The following is a 16,769-nucleotide window of genomic DNA, read 5'->3' as shown; positions in this document are numbered from 1 at the left end:
ACGATGAAACAACTTCATCTCGATCTGATCAAGCGCGAATATCGCGAGCAGCGCGGGAAAAGCGTTAATTAGATTCCGAAGATATCGACAACGACAGAAATTTTCTGCAACTTTGTTTCCAACATTTCAACTTTCAGCAAGAAGTTTATACAGGTTGTTCCCCCGTAAAGGCACTCGCAATCGTGAAACAAGGGGTTCCCGACACGAAGGAGATCATTCGGAGCAACATTTTCCTCGGCGAAAATTTTCTCCGCGGCTTCGTTTACGAGTTATCAGCGAAAAACACTGGCCAATGACTGACAAGCTCTGCTGCCGCGAGGCGGTCTCGCTCCAGTAGGCGGAGCTGCGCTTCGTGCGCTCGTTGGCTCGGCGGCCTCGCGCCAGCAGCGCTCGCCGCTCATTGGCCAGTGTTTTTCGTTGATAACTCTTGAACGAAGCCTCGTAGAACATTTTCGCCGAGGAAAAAGTTGCTCCAAATGACCTGAGGAATTCCTGTAGCTACGATTGCTGGTTGCTCTCGGAACACCCTGTAGATGAAACGACGTTCGGAGAACATCTCTTTTGCATGTTTATCGCGCATAAATGCCCGCGGTCGGGTAAATGCCGGCGTAAAAGCTGAACGATGGAGTTAAGGGAAGGACGGGAATGGACAAGAAGATGGATGGAAGCGCGGATAATCGAGCAGTTCGCACTAACTTCTGTTTTACGGGATACGTGACGGTTTTGCGGGCGGCGAGACTCATTGGTAATTAAACGCGTCCTCGGTCGGGCCGGCTCGTCGAATACGCGCTCGAAAGGCGAGTAGCAGTCCGGGATCGCGATCAAGATTGAAGATCGAGGGAGCCGGGGGAGCGATAAAGGCGCGTGTTTATTGGCCGGACATGCTCCCGTGGCACGGGGCTATCCCGTACGGAACGCAACCCTAAATTTAGGGGCCGTAGCCGTGCAAATTTTAATTTTAATATCACGCCGCTATTTTAAGCTAATTATCGACCGGCCCGGCGAGCTACTTCTGGCCGAACTTCGACGGGCGAAAACTTTCTGTTCATCCGCCAGTCTCGATTCATCCGGCCGCGGAACGCGGAACGATTCTCGGCCGTACGAAAAAGCGGCGAACATTTAAATTACGGCGAAAAACCTGCTGGAACAGTACACTTTGAATGGCGAGCAGTAATATTTTATTTTACATCGCGAACGTATCGTTGGAAACGAAACGTTTCCTCGAAAGGAAACGTACCTGTTCGAAAATTACACGTTTCATTCGCTGTAAAATATTTCTAGGATGATATTTCGATTCGTATTTTATTCGAGAAACACTGGAAATATTCGTTTTCGTTATCGCCGAATGAAATATAATTATTCCAGCTGTCTGAAACGGACGAACATCCCTCTGCGTTATAAATGCGCGTAAGGGATGCGCGTAGAGATAGAGATATTATTATTATTATTTTTATTATTATATATATAATTTATAAATGTTAATATAATATAATGATATAATATTATAATATAATAACATAATATCATAATAATATTATTATTGTATTATTACAATATTATAATATAATATTATGTTACATAATATCAATATTAATATTATTATAATAACATTATATATAACTCACTTTTATTATTATATATATATATAATTTTAAAAAATGTTAATATAATATAATGATATAATATTATAATATATTAATATTATATATATAATTCATATTTATTATAATATAATAATATATTATTATAATATTATAATATAATATTATATTACATAATATCAATATTAATATTTTTAACATTATATATATAATTCACATTTATTATTATATATTACTATTTACAGATATCATGATTTTTTACTTGTAATCTCGTTTACATATAATTAACTGTATATTATTACTACTATAATTATCTGTTTAATTCTACTAATAACACAAGGACACCGACTGTTAGATTAAATAAAGTCAATCTTTATTTCATGCACTTCCCGTTTATACAACGCTTCAGCCGCAACGATCGTTGCGCCTTTCACTATACAAATACAATAATACGCTCAGCAGCTGAACGTTTTCACGATCGCCGCTCTCTTTATTATCGTCCACGTAAATCGCACGATTTTCGTCTCGGGGAAGGAAATTGTTCGTCGTTCTCTCGTCGAACGTGTGAACCAGATCGGCCGCGTTTAATTAGGAAACGCGCGCACACGCGCCGCATTGACCGCGAAGTACGTACAATACATCCTAGACCGTAATCGGACCGGGGTGAGTTTCCGTAAAATATATTTCTGTCGGTTGATTAATGCGGTTGATTAATTAAGATACGTATAATTTGTTTAAGAGACGCGAGTGGAAACGGGTGGATCAAATGCAAAAAACGATGAGAACATTTAGAGAATTATTAAAAAATTGCATTGTTTTCAGAATGTTATTTTACCGAATAATATAATTAACGAAAAGAAAAAACGTCTACGGAGTTTCTATATCTTGCAATAAATTATCATCGCTGCTATTATTATTATTATTATTATTATTAATATTATTATTAATGCTGGCAATTTTTATTTTGCACGAAGATATCCGCAGTTTAATTATTGCACACATACACACACGCGTACACACATGCACTCGCACTCGCGCACGCACGCACACAGTTCCGTCGCACAGAGCAGTTAAAATTGCTTGTGTGCATGTTTTTTGGACAACCACGGTTCCACGTTTCCGGAACAACCGTAAAATAGCTGCGGCGTTACGAAATCATTTCGCCGAAAAATCACCGCCGAGATGTACGAACGACAAAGCTTAGAATAGAATTAATTGCTACATTATACATAGTATCGTTGCCTGGCTATTCCCGGAAGTCTTGAAAGAGATTCGCCGGGATTACGCTTCGCTTCGCTTCGCTTGCACGGAGATTGCAGAGGCACAGCTTCTTCGTATTTATTTAGCATTTATTAGCCGGCCGTCCGTTCCGATGGAGGACGCGTTTATGCCAACCACGTGATCGAGCTAACGTCACCGAATTTGTTCCAGTAAACGTTATCGTGTCGCTTAAAAAATAACTGTTTGCGAGACACGATGAAATCATTTTCTTACACGAGCAGACAGATTTTTGGCTAATTGTACACTTGGTACAATCGTTCTTCTTATAATTATTTGAATCAATTACTTTCTCCGATCTCAAGATTAATTACTGCTACTTACTAATATTAATATTAATATTATATTAGTTATATTAATATTAATATTGGTACTAATATTAATTACTTACTAATACTAATATTGGTACTAATATTAATTACTTACTAATATTAATATCAGTACTAATATTAATTACTTACTAATACTAATATTGGCACTAATATTAATTACTTACTAATATTAATATTAATATTAATCTTAATAGTAGTATTAATATCAGTACTGATATTAGTAGTAGTATTAATATTAGTACTAATATTAATATTAATATTAATATTAATATTAGTAGTAGTATTAATATTAGTACTAATATTAATATTAATATTAATCTTAGCAGTAGTATTAATATTAGTGCTAATATTAATATTAATATTAGTATTAGTATTAACAAGTAGTGGTAATTTGTACAATATATAATTAATATAATAATATAATTAATTATATAATATATTAATGTTAATACTAATATTATTAATATTAGTATTAATAATTACCACACTAGAGGCGGCGTTCGTTTCTCCACGGATAAAAGAAAATGATGTCTTTCGACGCGAAAAGTATGTCCAGAAGCTCTCAAGACCTCCGAGGTCCTCCGTTCCGGTGAATAAGCCGTCGTCAACTAGTTTGCTACCCTCCGAACGACTCGTTTACGACTCCTCGTGCTCGCTTGGCCTGGCCAAAGTGAAGTCCAGGATCTCGTCGGACGTCAGGAACCGGACGTCGCTGTCCTCGGACAACGCCGAACCGTTTGCACCCCTCTTGTATGTCTTTCGCTTTCTCAGGATCACGATCGCGACGATCAGAGTGATCGAGGTAGCCGCCAGAATCGCGACCACCACGCCGACCATGCCCGGAAGGCTGAACTTCGAAGTCCCGCTGTGTAGCTTCTCGAGGTCCTGCCGTGTCACGTGCGGATCTACGGAGTAAACGCCGGTGTTATAGTTCGCAGCAGGAGATATAGGCCACTTTCTGTCGATAAACAACGATCTTGGCTACCGATTTACCCGGGACCGTGAACACCTGCGAACGTTCGCCGCTTCGAACGTGCACGTAAGTTTATTTTTAGGGTAGCTAATGTATATTTTCGGTTCGCAAGTCGGTTCTAAAAAAATGCTTGCACGGGAAACGGTGTAATTGAAATTTCTGCCAACTATAATTACTCTGAAAATCTGCTACAATTTGAATTTCCATTAAAAATCTAGTACATTTTAAATTTCTGTCAAATGTGCAATATGAATCCATTGTAAATGCAGCTTTTATCAAGTCTTACAATTAATTTTACTTGCGTTTGAAATCGAGCACAATTTCAATTATTACTGAGAGTCTATGATAATTCATTTTTCTATTTATATTCTCACAAAAATCTACTGCAATCTGAATTTCTATTAAAAGTCTACTACAATTTAAATTAAGAATCTACTGCAATTTAAGTTTCTACGAAGAATCTACTGCAATTTAAATCCATAATAAAAATCCATACTAACTAAATTCTTTACTAAAAATCTTATCCTTAATTTCACTCGCTTAAAATTAAACAAAATTGAAATATCTACTAAAAATCTATCACAATTCATCTTTCTACTAAAAATCTGTATCACATCAGCAAAAATGTTTCTATAAGCAATAATCAAATTGAAATCTCTACTAAAGATATATAATTAAATTTTCCATTAAAAAAAAAAAAAAAATTTCCCATAAAAATCCACCAAAATTTAAGACTACAATAAAAGTCCATTATAACATTTTTGCGAGCATTTCTGGACGAAATCACTGTGCTCCAGCGAAGATCTCGAACGATCCTATCGAAACAGCGTCGACCGTTCTCCGTGGAAAACGTCGACGCCGAGCAGCCCTTCGACTTTCCCGCGGCGTCGTTCGAAGGGGTCGAGCCGTCGCGAGCCGTCAAACTGTGAACACGATTACGAATTCCCATTACCGGGTTGCACGTCGACCGGATGGTAACTCTTGGTGACAGTGGTCGTCCGCAGGAACGGCGTCTCCTTTGTTTGCGCGACTTTGGTGGTCGGGGTGGCCGGGGTGGTCGGGGCGGTCGGGGCGGTGCGCCGCGTAGTTTTCAATGGTCTCTCAGTTTTCGGCCTAGTTACGTTCGTAACCCGGATCACAGCGGTGGTGGCCGTCGACGGTTTCAACGAGACGGGGTCGATATCATCCTTCGGGTATATGGAGATGCCTTTGTCGTCCGTATCGCTGACATCGTGGTCAGGAATCGCGGTGGTGAACTCCGCAAATTCCGCGGTTGCCTCCTCGGTGTAGCCTGCGGAATTCAAGGTCGACGTATCAGCGCGACCTTCGTTCTCACTTGCCGGCAACGCCTCGTTAGTTTCAGATTGTTCGCGAGCGATCGGAGCGAGGGCAAACTTCGTTCGTTCGGCGAATAATTTGATATTCCTTCGTAAGGAATATTAGAAATATACTGTTTCCTTATTAGATAATATTCGCTAGTAAGGAATATTAGAAATTATTGTTCGTGATAACGATATAATTTTTATCGACTGTTAAAACGAATAGTACGGATTGTTGTTCGTAGTAAGAAATAGGGGTGGAATTTTTATTCGTTGGTAACGAACGTTGTGGATTATTATTCGTAATAACGAAGAAGAGTATAATTTGTACTTATTTTTCACGAATACTATGAATTCTTATTCGTAGCAACGAAGACAATTTTTATTCGTTAATTCGCGAGTAACTGTATTTATTCGAAGATGTGTGCAATTATTGGAAAGTCAAATCGCAATTTAGTAAACGATCTTTGAAAACGTTTTCCATTTTTACAGTGGATATTATTTTACAGTATTATAATATTATTAATATAATACTGTGATATAATAGCATTATATTAATATTATTAATATAATACTGTGACATAATAGCATTATATTAATATTATTAATAGAATACTGTGACATAATAGCATTATATTAATATTATTAATATAATAATATTAATCAATATAGTATTATTTTGCTGCACGATTTTGTTCATTTTCCCATTCTAGTGGCATTAATATATCGAGGTGTTGAACCAAGTTATTAACATATCAAAAAATCCAGGTTAATTAAGGTATTTAAATCCTCGTTTAATTAACTGTTCAATTCAGATCGAACAGCTTTAAAGAAATTCAGCCATCCCCATTTTTTACGTCGATTTCCATAGAGCGTCGAATTATTTATGAAAGACTGACGCAGCTTTGTAATAGAGGTTTTTGTTAAAAACAGTTGAATTTATGTAGACACGAAGGTAACCGCATAGAAATGCTTACCCAATACGCAGTATTCAGCATAATCCGGACAGCATATGTAATGTTCAGCGCAGTCGACGGTGCAAGAACACGTGGCAGTCGGTGCCATCGGCATGTGATACGTGAAATTGGTCGCCGCGACATTTTTGCATCGCCCACGGCACGTCAGCTGCGCGTTCACTTGCTCGACTTGATCTGAAAAAGTATCACACAACCGGCACGATAACAAACGGTCACCGACGACGATCAGAAATGCATAATACACGCAGCGAGACTACCACCCCGTCATCTGTAGCTACGAAAGGTCTCGTCGGAGACGAATTTTATGCGTCCTTGCAGTGTTCTCAATCTATCGGAGCCGTTCTTTGCGAGAATTTATTCGTTCATTTTGTATCTATTGATATTTTTTAAAAATGCAATTAATATCTTCTGTAACTACAACTAATTATGATATCTTTTATACTATACTATAACTACAATTAATTGCTATATCTTTTATAACTACAATTAATTTCTATATCCTTTATAACTACAATTAATTGCTATATCTTTTATAACTACAATTAATTGCTATATCCTTTCTAACTACAATTAATTGCTATATCTTTTATAGCTACAATTAATTGCTATATCCTTTATAACTACAATTAATTGCTATATCCTTTATAACTACAATTAATTGCTATATCTTTTATAACTACAATTAATTGCTATATCCTTTCTAACTACAATTAATTGCTATATCTTTTATAGCTACAATTAATTGCTATATCCTTTCTAACTACAATTAATTGCTATATCCTTTATAACTACAATTAATTGCTATATCTTTTATAACTACAATTAATTATGATATTATATAATTATAATATAAAAATATATTATAAAATATATTATATAATTATAATTATAATGATATATATAGTAATATTATATAATATAATATTAATTATAATATCTCTCTATTATAACTACAATTAATTATCAAATCTCGTATAACTTGTATCTTATATCTTTTATAACTGCTATTAACTATTCAATCTTGTACAGCTGCGATTAATTATTATAATTTTTCTCCAAACATAAAAATGAAATCTTTGATTACATAAATCCACGTGAAACAAATGAACAGAACAGCAGAAAAAAGATTAGCCAGAAAGCTTTAAAATGATAAATAAAATCTTTCGTTATTATTCATATATTTCAGCGAATTTTGCTCGCAAAGCGAACGCTTTTGGCCATTTATGGCGGCCGTATCTCGTAGCTGGATCTTCTTGAACCTGCCTCCTTAAGGTCAACATTGATCTTCCTGTTGGACCCTATTAAAACTTAAATGGCCACGTCGATCAGCAAATGTTTTTTAATAAATTGCTAATACACTTTAACAACTTCGATCAATTCTACGCCAGATTTTGCTGTGACATTTAAATTATCGACGAGAGAAGGGCAGCTTTTAATTTCCATTCGAAAGAATCGAATAACAGAAATCAGTAGTGGATTATCATGTTGGTCCGACAACGTCGTTACGGTGTTAGGTGTATAATTAATAATTCCTAATAATTAAGCTTAAAGTTAAGCTTAATTCAGAGGCGTACAGGCGAACGAAAAAGCAGGGTTTCGATTGATTAAAAACCGGATTACCATCGTCGCTCTCTGTCACGCCCTCGTTGTCGGCTTTGGACGCGTTCGTGCATTTCTCCCCCTGCAAAATGGCCACGTCGTCGATCGCGATGTCGCTTACGTAACTGCTCCCACGGATTCCCTCAATTATGATCTGCAATGAACGAGTAGAATTAAATGAGAGAGAGAGAGAGAGAGAGAGAGAGACGCTAAAGAGGGTTGCGCGACCGCCTAACTCGTGAACTTTCGTGAACGCGTCCTGTGCTGCCATTTTGTTTGAAATTTGAGTAGAACGCGTGGGCGACATTCTCCTGTTTCAGGTGTACCTCATTTTTTGGCTAGGACATTCAATCGGTAAACCGTTCTGCAGCGAAACGACGCGCTTCAAATTTATTTGATAATTATTGTAGTTATTTTTGGTGGACGTTTTTGGGCTGTTTTTAGTGCTAATGTGAAGTTGGCGTTAATTTAAAGCACGTAGAACTCTTGCGCAATTATAATGATAGTATAAAAATGATTAAAAGAAATAAATAAATTATTATTAACAATGTAACGTGTTATGTTATCGATAATCAAAGTCTGTTAATGGCTAAGAAAATTATTATTTGTAATTATCTATTCTGTTGCCGCTAATTATTTATTCTGCTGTTGTTAACTAGCTGTTCCATTATTGTTAACTGTGTCGCTATTGTTGTTCCGCTGTCGTTAATTATTTATTCTGCTATTGTTAACGATCTATTCTGCTATTGTTGGCGCGGATTTCGACGAGGGCAGTTCATTCGAATGCGGACGCTTCGGTCGGATAGTTTTATTTCAGAATGCTTTAAAGGGTTCCGAACGTAGGCTTCAGGGGATGAATTTATAAGCGGACTGCGCGAATATATTTAGAACGGACACATTCAACTCGTTGCTTGCACGAACTGTTTTCGGCGAGAAACGAGGGAAATCCGATTTACTCCCGAGTGAACCTTAAGCAGTTCTCCTGTTGTAGACCACCACCACCACCACCCCCTTCTTCTCGCGATTTCTCCTCACGAAGCTGCGAGCGAAATTCTCCGTCGACACGCTACTCCGCGAGATTAAAGGGATCAAATTTAAGCAGATTAAATTTCTACGAAAAATCTATTAGAATTTTAAATTTCTATTTAAATTCCTCCTGAAAGTCTATTGTAATTTTAAACTTCTATTTTTCCTCCCTAAAAATCTATTATAATCTTAAATTTCTCCTAACAGTTTATTATAATTTTAAACTTCTATTCTTCCTCCTAAAAATCTATATTATGATCTTAAAATTCTACTAAAAATTTCTCCTAAAAATCTATTACAATTATAAATTTCGATCGAAAATGTACCAAAATGTAAGCTTCTATCAAAAATCCGTTGCAAGTCAAATTTATAACAAACATTCATTATAATTGACGTTGCTCCGGCTTGGAATCGACTCATTTAAATTTCTCTGAAGAAATAATATTCGTCGGAAATATACCTGAAAGCCCGTTTCAACTTTCGGCAGATTGAAAACACCGTGGAGCCACTGATTCCCTTGATTGCCCTTTTTGGAGAACATCAGGTTCACGTATCCCTTCTCCGGTATAGCGAAATAGATGTTCAGGGTGCCTATGGTCACGCCGTACATGTGGTACCTGAAATAAATTTCACTTAAAAATTATGAAAATATCGTCGCTTAAATGCGAGCGCGTTTCACATTTTAGATATATAGATATGTTAGATATGTTACGTATATTAGGTATATTGGATATATTAGATATATTAGATAGTATATTAGATATATTATTATAGATATGGTAGATATATTAGGTATATTAGATATATTAGATATATTAGGTATATTAGATATATTAGATATATTAGATATATTAGATATATTAGGTATATTAGATATATTAGATATATTAGGTATATTAGATATATTAGATATATTAGGTATATTAGATATATTAAATATATTAAATATATTAAATATATTAAATATATTAGATATATTAGGTATATTAGATATATTAGATATATTAGGTATATTAGAGATATATTAAATATATTAAATATATTAAATATATTAGATATATTAAATATATTAAATATATTAGAGATATATTGTATAGATATGGTAGATATATTAAATACAGATCTATATATGATGATATATAATCCCACGAAGGGCTGACTTTTTAACCAGTAAGAAGAAGGCGCCTGGTGAAAAATATTACATACTCGAAAAAGTGATGTTTTTATCCTCTACAGAGAAATATTACATACTCGAAAAAGTGATGTTTTTATCCTCTACAGAAATATTACAGAAACCGTGAAAGTTTGGGTTGCGTATTTTAAGGTTTGAAATGGTACTTCGTGAAACGAGTTTCTTGCGAGCAGAATTACCAGAATGAGAAACAGCCGCTTTCGGTGTACGATGCTTTGTAGATAGGGGACATAATTCTTGCAGTTTCCTTCTCCAGTCGTCCCGTAGCCTCGATGTATAAGTAATACCCTGAAAAATAACACATCACGGTTTTGGAACTTTTATCTCTATTGTTGCTAGATTTCCATGCATTTCATGCATTTTATGCATTTCATGCATTTCATGCATATATGGGTTCTGCGAGTTTGTGACAAAAACGAGTGGATGAAATTCGAAGCATTGGAAACATTTTCAAAGAATTTAACACTATTATTACGTTAATTGAATTACACTAATTGAAGTGATTAAAGAGCGACCGAAACGTCTGTTAAGCTCCTGCCTATTGCAATCGGTGCACAAATTTGTTTATACATTATATTATATTATTTACACATTTATATATTTATTTATATTTATTACCATGTCATTCACACATTTATATTTATTTATATTTATTATTGCACATTTATTATATTACTCGCGAGGAACGACATTTTATTTCGCATTTAACAAACCCTGATGCAAAAGGTATAAACGAATTAACATTCCGAAATGTTATTAAATTCTATCTGAAATTCTTCCGCAAAGAAATACCTTGAAGTGTTCCACCTTCGATCAATCTCCATATACAATCTCTGTACGGATATCTGAATTCGAATATTTGAATCCTAAAACTGAATTTGAATGTTCGCCGAGCACGTGTGCCGTCGAACGGAACGTGTCTGACCATTTCGCACCGTTTCTACTTATTCCGAGCAGGAACGCGAGCGTAGCGTGCTACAAGTCAATTTTGGAGACCGTGTTTCCCGAGAACATACGTAGCGGTATTTTTACATATTTTTCTGTAAATAAATGTATATTTCGCGTATGGAACAGCGTTCTTACCGCGATTTTTGACCGAAAGGGAGAATGTTACGGTTGACGAAAAGGAGATTTTACTTGTTTACTACTTTATTATTTTATTGTTTTGCTGTTTTGCTATTTTGCTATTTTGCTATTTTACTATTTTGCTACTTTACTACTTTGCTATTTTACTATTTTGCTACTTTACTACTTTGCTATTTTGCTATTTTGCTATACTCTGCTATTTTTCTATTTTGCTACTTTACTATTTTGCTATTTTGCTATTTTCCTACTTTACTACTTTACTATTTTGCTATTTTGCTACTTTACTACTTTGCTATTTTGCTATATTTTGCTACTTTACTACTTTGCTATTTTGCTATATTTTGCTACTTTACTATTTTGCTACTTTACTATTTTGCTATTTTGCTACTTTACTATTTTGCTATTTTGCTACTTTACTACTTTGCTATTTTGCTATTTTGCTACTCTGCTATTTTGCTATTTTGCTATTTTGCTATTTTACTATTTTGCTATTCTGCTATTTTGCTACTTTACTATTTCGCTATTTTGCTATTTTACTATTTTGCTATTTTGCTACTTTACTATTTCGCTATTTTGCTATTTTGATACTTTGCTATTTTACTATTTTGCTACTCTGCCATTTTGCTATTTTACTATTTTACTACTCTGCTACTTTGCTATTTTGCTACTTTGTTATTTTAAGTTCATAATTAGAACAGTCGCTGACAATTTTATACCCCTAAAAAGCGTTCCATAATAGGTACCTTCTCCTATATAACAAAACCGTACCTAAATAAGTAAATAAATAAATGTACAAATAAAAAACAAATAAATTCACAAATAAAAAACAAATAAATGTACCCAAAATTGCCAATTATAATGTTCTCTTTGTTACAGTGAGATAATTACCATCGTTTCCAGGTCCCAATGTGTGATCGTGCGTGGGACCGGTCCCGATGTGAGAACTGGGCGTCTCGAAATTATGTCGCCGCCAATCGAAATCATGCTGAGGATCCTGCTCCCACCAACAGAGGTCTGGTTTCTCGAAATCGCATTGCGTCGGAGCCTCGGCGGTGGTATCTGATTGCAAAATAAAAATTGTGTTCTAATTGTCTTCGCAAATCTGCATCCGACGTCATCATTTTGGTAAAAAGTGCATAATAAAAAATATTCAATAAAAAGATAAAAATAATAAAATATTCAATAAAATATACAATTGCATAATTGAATATTTGCAGTTTGGAACAGTAGACGTATTGAAACAATAGAAAAATATCAACGTCTTATTTCCGACCGACAATTTCACGATTAATTTAATTATCTTATCTAATGAATCAGAACAAAATTAAATAAAAATATTACCTCGACAATTCGGCGTCGTGGTGTTCCAGTTTTTTCCGTCGCAATAAATTTCGGACGGTCCGATCAGCGCGTAACCAGGCTCGCAAAAGTACAACAATATCGAGCCGTTATACTTGTTCGCCACTAACGCGTGGTCCGGCGTGGGTGGCGCGGCGCATTCGGCGTCTGTCGAAACAATGAAACGGGTCGCGTCGTTAAACTGTTATAACTCGTTCGATTCTCGATAATTTAACATCGTTAATTATTGATTACTTCCGCAACATATTGGAGATCGTTCGAATTCGAATCAAATTGAAACCTGTCTTGCACGTAATGTTACGCGCACCCTGTTAATTAAGTCAACGAATGCGGTGAATACTTTAATTAACACTTCAATACTTCGATATATAATTGATCACTTCGAATAATTATTTCGTATCGTCCGTTCGGTTTGGTAAAAGCTTCGTGGAACAATGTGAAACAATACGTTTAATGTGATACTATAATGAGGTCGTATTATTGTTGGTATTGTTATCATTATAAATTTATTTACAATGATAATTTTTATATATATTATATTATTATATTATATATACATTATATTATTATATTATATATATATTATATTATTATATTATATATATATATATATATATATATATATATTATATTATTATATTATATATATATATATATTCATTTTTATTATCATTATAATTAACTTACGAATAGGACGATCGTAAATATCTGTACAAAATTATTAATTCTTAATAATAATTGTTAAGAATAAAGTTGCTATAACTATCATCATGATTAACTTACGAACACGATGAGCATAAATATCTGTGCAAAACAATGAATCGCAGTCACACTTGCGTACCTTTAAGATGAAAAGTAAGTACTTATAAGATCGAGAGTCCAGCTCGAACGAATCAAGAAAATCATTGTATCGCCGAAACAATTAGCGCGACCGTGGTCGAAGAACGTTTTAATCGGCGTGCGTGTGTCGTTACGGTTTTATCAAATACGATTAGAGAAACTCGTGCTTACTGACGCATACTGGCGTAGGTGTATCCCACTGGTTCCGAATACAAGTGGAATACTTGTTACCTACGAGAGTGAAGCCCTCGTAACAACTGAACCTGATGATTCGTCCCCTGGTCCTCACTCGAACCTTCCCGTTCTGCAGCCTCACCACAGGGCATCCATCTTGAAACGCAAAAAACATCGCATTAACAAAATATATAATGATTATACATATATAATCATATAGTTAATATATTTATCATAGAATAGTATATATAATGTAATAATATGTGTAGTTATATTATAGTTACATTAAATTATATATACAATATATAGTTATATTATATCATATAATAGTATATATAATATAATAATATGTGTAGTTATATTATAGTTATATTAAATTATATATACAATATATAGTTATATAGTTATATAGTTATATAGTTACATAGTTATATAATTATGTAGTTATGTAGTTATATAGTTATATAATTATGTAGTTATATAGTTACATAGTTATATATTTATATAATTATGTAGTTATATAGTTACATAGTTATATATTTATATAATTATGTAGTTATATAGTTATATACTTATAGTTAATATATAATATATAAATATATATTAGTTAAATATAAATCTATAATATATAAAATATACATAAATATACATATATTAAACATATACATGATTGAAACGGAACAACAATTAGATTCGCTGAAAGCCGAGTGGAAAAGTCGGGTTGCCTGACGCGTCACGATTGCATTTTCAGCGCGATTGCGCTTTTATCGCGCTGATAAAAATTGGAGAAGGAATTCCGCGAAAATATCGCCGCGTTTCCCATCGAGACGCGAAGGCAACCGTAATCGGTTTAACGATCAAAGCCTTAACTGTTCCCCGCCGACAGCTGTTCAATCGCGAAACCGTTCGAGCCGATCACCGAAGCTCGAAGAAAGCGCGGTTTCAATGAACGGACACCGTTCCTCTTCGATTTCTACAACGGAGAAGAAGTTCGCGGAAAAGAGCACGGGGCATCGTTCATTCTAGACTTCATTCATGCGTCGCGATTTCCGCGGGTTTCCCGCCGATGCTTCGCGGAATTAGTTGCGGAAAGTGTCGTCCGGCAGTTTCCATTCGTCTCGCGTTTCACGCAATTTTTTTCCTCGTACACGCTTCGTTTCCGCCGCGCCTCTGCGCTCTTTTCCTGCGCGCCTGTGTCTCTGGAAGTCCGCTATGGAAAACGGACTTGCAAGAATGCAAAAATGCGGAGATTACCGTCGGATGACCGTGATCAATGATGATAGAATATTAAAGCAACTGGCAAGTCGATAATAATAAAGCAACTGACTACAAATTGCTGCAGCAACGGAATGAAAATGACACTGCGTTATACAGAGTAAATTCTCCCTGATTTTCCTTCAGCTTTTGTAAGAAAAAGTGGACAATTTGGGAAGAGGAGACGCGATTATTCGAGCCTCGTGGATCATTTTTATAATTGTCTATAATAATTAATATTAATATTATTGTATTATATATTAATATTTATATAGATAATATACTATATTATACTATATTACATTTATTATATAATAATATACTATATTATACTATATTATATTTATTTTATATTTATTATTATATATAATATTATATTATATTCTACTATATTATATATAATTATATTTATAATATAACATTATATATAATATTATACATCAATATAAAACAAAATAATTAATAATTACAACGACAAAGTGCAAGGCTCAAATAATCGTACCACCCCCTCCCAAATAATCCATTTTCGCCTACAATCGCAAAAAGAAGAATTCGGGAGAACTTACAGCAGCCGTTTCCACGATAAACCCGCGAAGATCCCCTGTCTATCGATCGCGATCGTCTACGGCGTTCTCTCGCGTCTTCCTTAAAGCAACCCCGCGTCGTCGGATTAGAACGTGATCGGCGATATTCTAGCGGCTCGGAACGGAGAATCCTCGATGAGCCGGGGAGGATCAACGAGCGATCTCCCGCGAATTAACTTTGTCGCTTACTTTGGGGCCAGGGAGTGGCGGCGGCCTGCGCGAAGAAGGCCAGCAGGAGGATCGATACTGCGAAAGAGGTGTTCATCCTGATGAGGACTCGCCGGTTAGAGAGGTGTTCACGGTTACGAATTGTCCACTGCTGCGCACATAGTCCGTCGACGAAGCCGGAGATTGATGCGTTCCTCGGCCGCGAGTTTCGAACATCCGCACGCGTGTCGCCGCCCGAGATGAGGTCGCGAACGGTTGAAAGGGCGCACTGGTCGTCGAGACGGCCGAACGGCGGCGAAGAAGATGACCGATGGGAAGGCTCTCGGGGGGCCCGGCGGAACCGACGAGGAGCCGACGAGGAGCCGACGACGGGGAATAAAAAGTAAAACCGTGCTGGCTGCCGTTCCGCATTTATGAATGGGCCAGGGATGTGTTTCGGGGTTATTCCGCTTGAAACGAAGGCGGGAACATCGCTTCCGGCGTCGCGGTCCGCCCGCGATAGCATTCTATCTACTTCCGGCCGCGGTTATCGTTGTCGAGCATTGCCAGGCCTTGAGGAGAATTCCTGTAAATTATTGCATTCTGCACCAGAGATAAATGGATCCCGCGGGAGCTGCGAGTTGATAGGCAGGCGCCACGATTCTTTCCTAGACGAACGCGATGCGTTCGCCGATTTTTCCTCGACGGCTGAAATGGTATTTTTTAACTGGTTCCGCTGTAACACGGCTCGGCGACGTTGTGCTCGGGAAATTTTCATTTTGTAGGCGCCAGAGAGCTGAAGGAGTTTGCTGTAAATCGAAGCGAAGACTGATTAGAATGCTAATAAAATAGAAGTAGAAATTAGCATTGGGCTCAAGTTTCAATTTTTTATTATTTTTATCATTGCTATTGTTACTATTATTATTTATTTTTTAGTATTTACTTATTTATTTTTATTATTACTATTATTAATATTTATTTATCATTTATTTACTATTATTGTTGCTGTTGTTATTTATTTATAGGTA

General features: G+C 35.7%; 1 protein-coding gene across 1 annotated transcript; it reads right to left on the bottom strand.

The window, feature by feature from the left end:
• Positions 1–1,952: 1,952 nt before the first annotated feature.
• Positions 1,953–16,177, bottom strand: LOC117222074 (uncharacterized). The gene is made up of 10 exons (XM_033473552.2): positions 15,784–16,177; positions 13,754–13,912; positions 12,725–12,889; positions 12,272–12,442; positions 10,477–10,585; positions 9,566–9,722; positions 8,101–8,233; positions 6,481–6,654; positions 5,137–5,475; positions 1,953–4,116 (listed from the first exon to the last, which is right to left on the bottom strand). Exons 1-10 carry the CDS (start codon positions 15,857–15,859, stop codon positions 3,848–3,850), a joined length of 1,752 nt encoding a protein of 583 aa, XP_033329443.2. The 5' UTR covers positions 15,860–16,177; the 3' UTR covers positions 1,953–3,847.
• Between the last annotated feature and the right edge of the window lie 592 nt (positions 16,178–16,769).

Source organism: Megalopta genalis, chromosome 3, assembly GCF_051020955.1.
Source record: "Megalopta genalis isolate 19385.01 chromosome 3, iyMegGena1_principal, whole genome shotgun sequence".
NCBI classification, from domain to species: domain Eukaryota; kingdom Metazoa; phylum Arthropoda; class Insecta; order Hymenoptera; family Halictidae; genus Megalopta; species Megalopta genalis.
The sequence above is the reverse complement of the archived record's forward strand: the minus strand, read 5'-3'. Positions and strand labels throughout refer to the sequence as shown.

Coding starts and splice junctions, on each gene's coding strand:
- LOC117222074 (XM_033473552.2), bottom strand. CDS start 15,859: ATGAACACCTCTTTCGCAGTATCGATCCTCCTGCTGGCCTTCTTCGCG. Junction 13,913..15,783: donor CGCCACTCCCTGGCCCCAAA/GTAAGCGACAAA, acceptor TTGCGTTTCAAG/ATGGATGCCCTGTGGTGAGG. Junction 12,890..13,753: donor ACCTACGCCAGTATGCGTCA/GTAAGCACGAGT, acceptor TTGTTTCGACAG/ACGCCGAATGCGCCGCGCCA.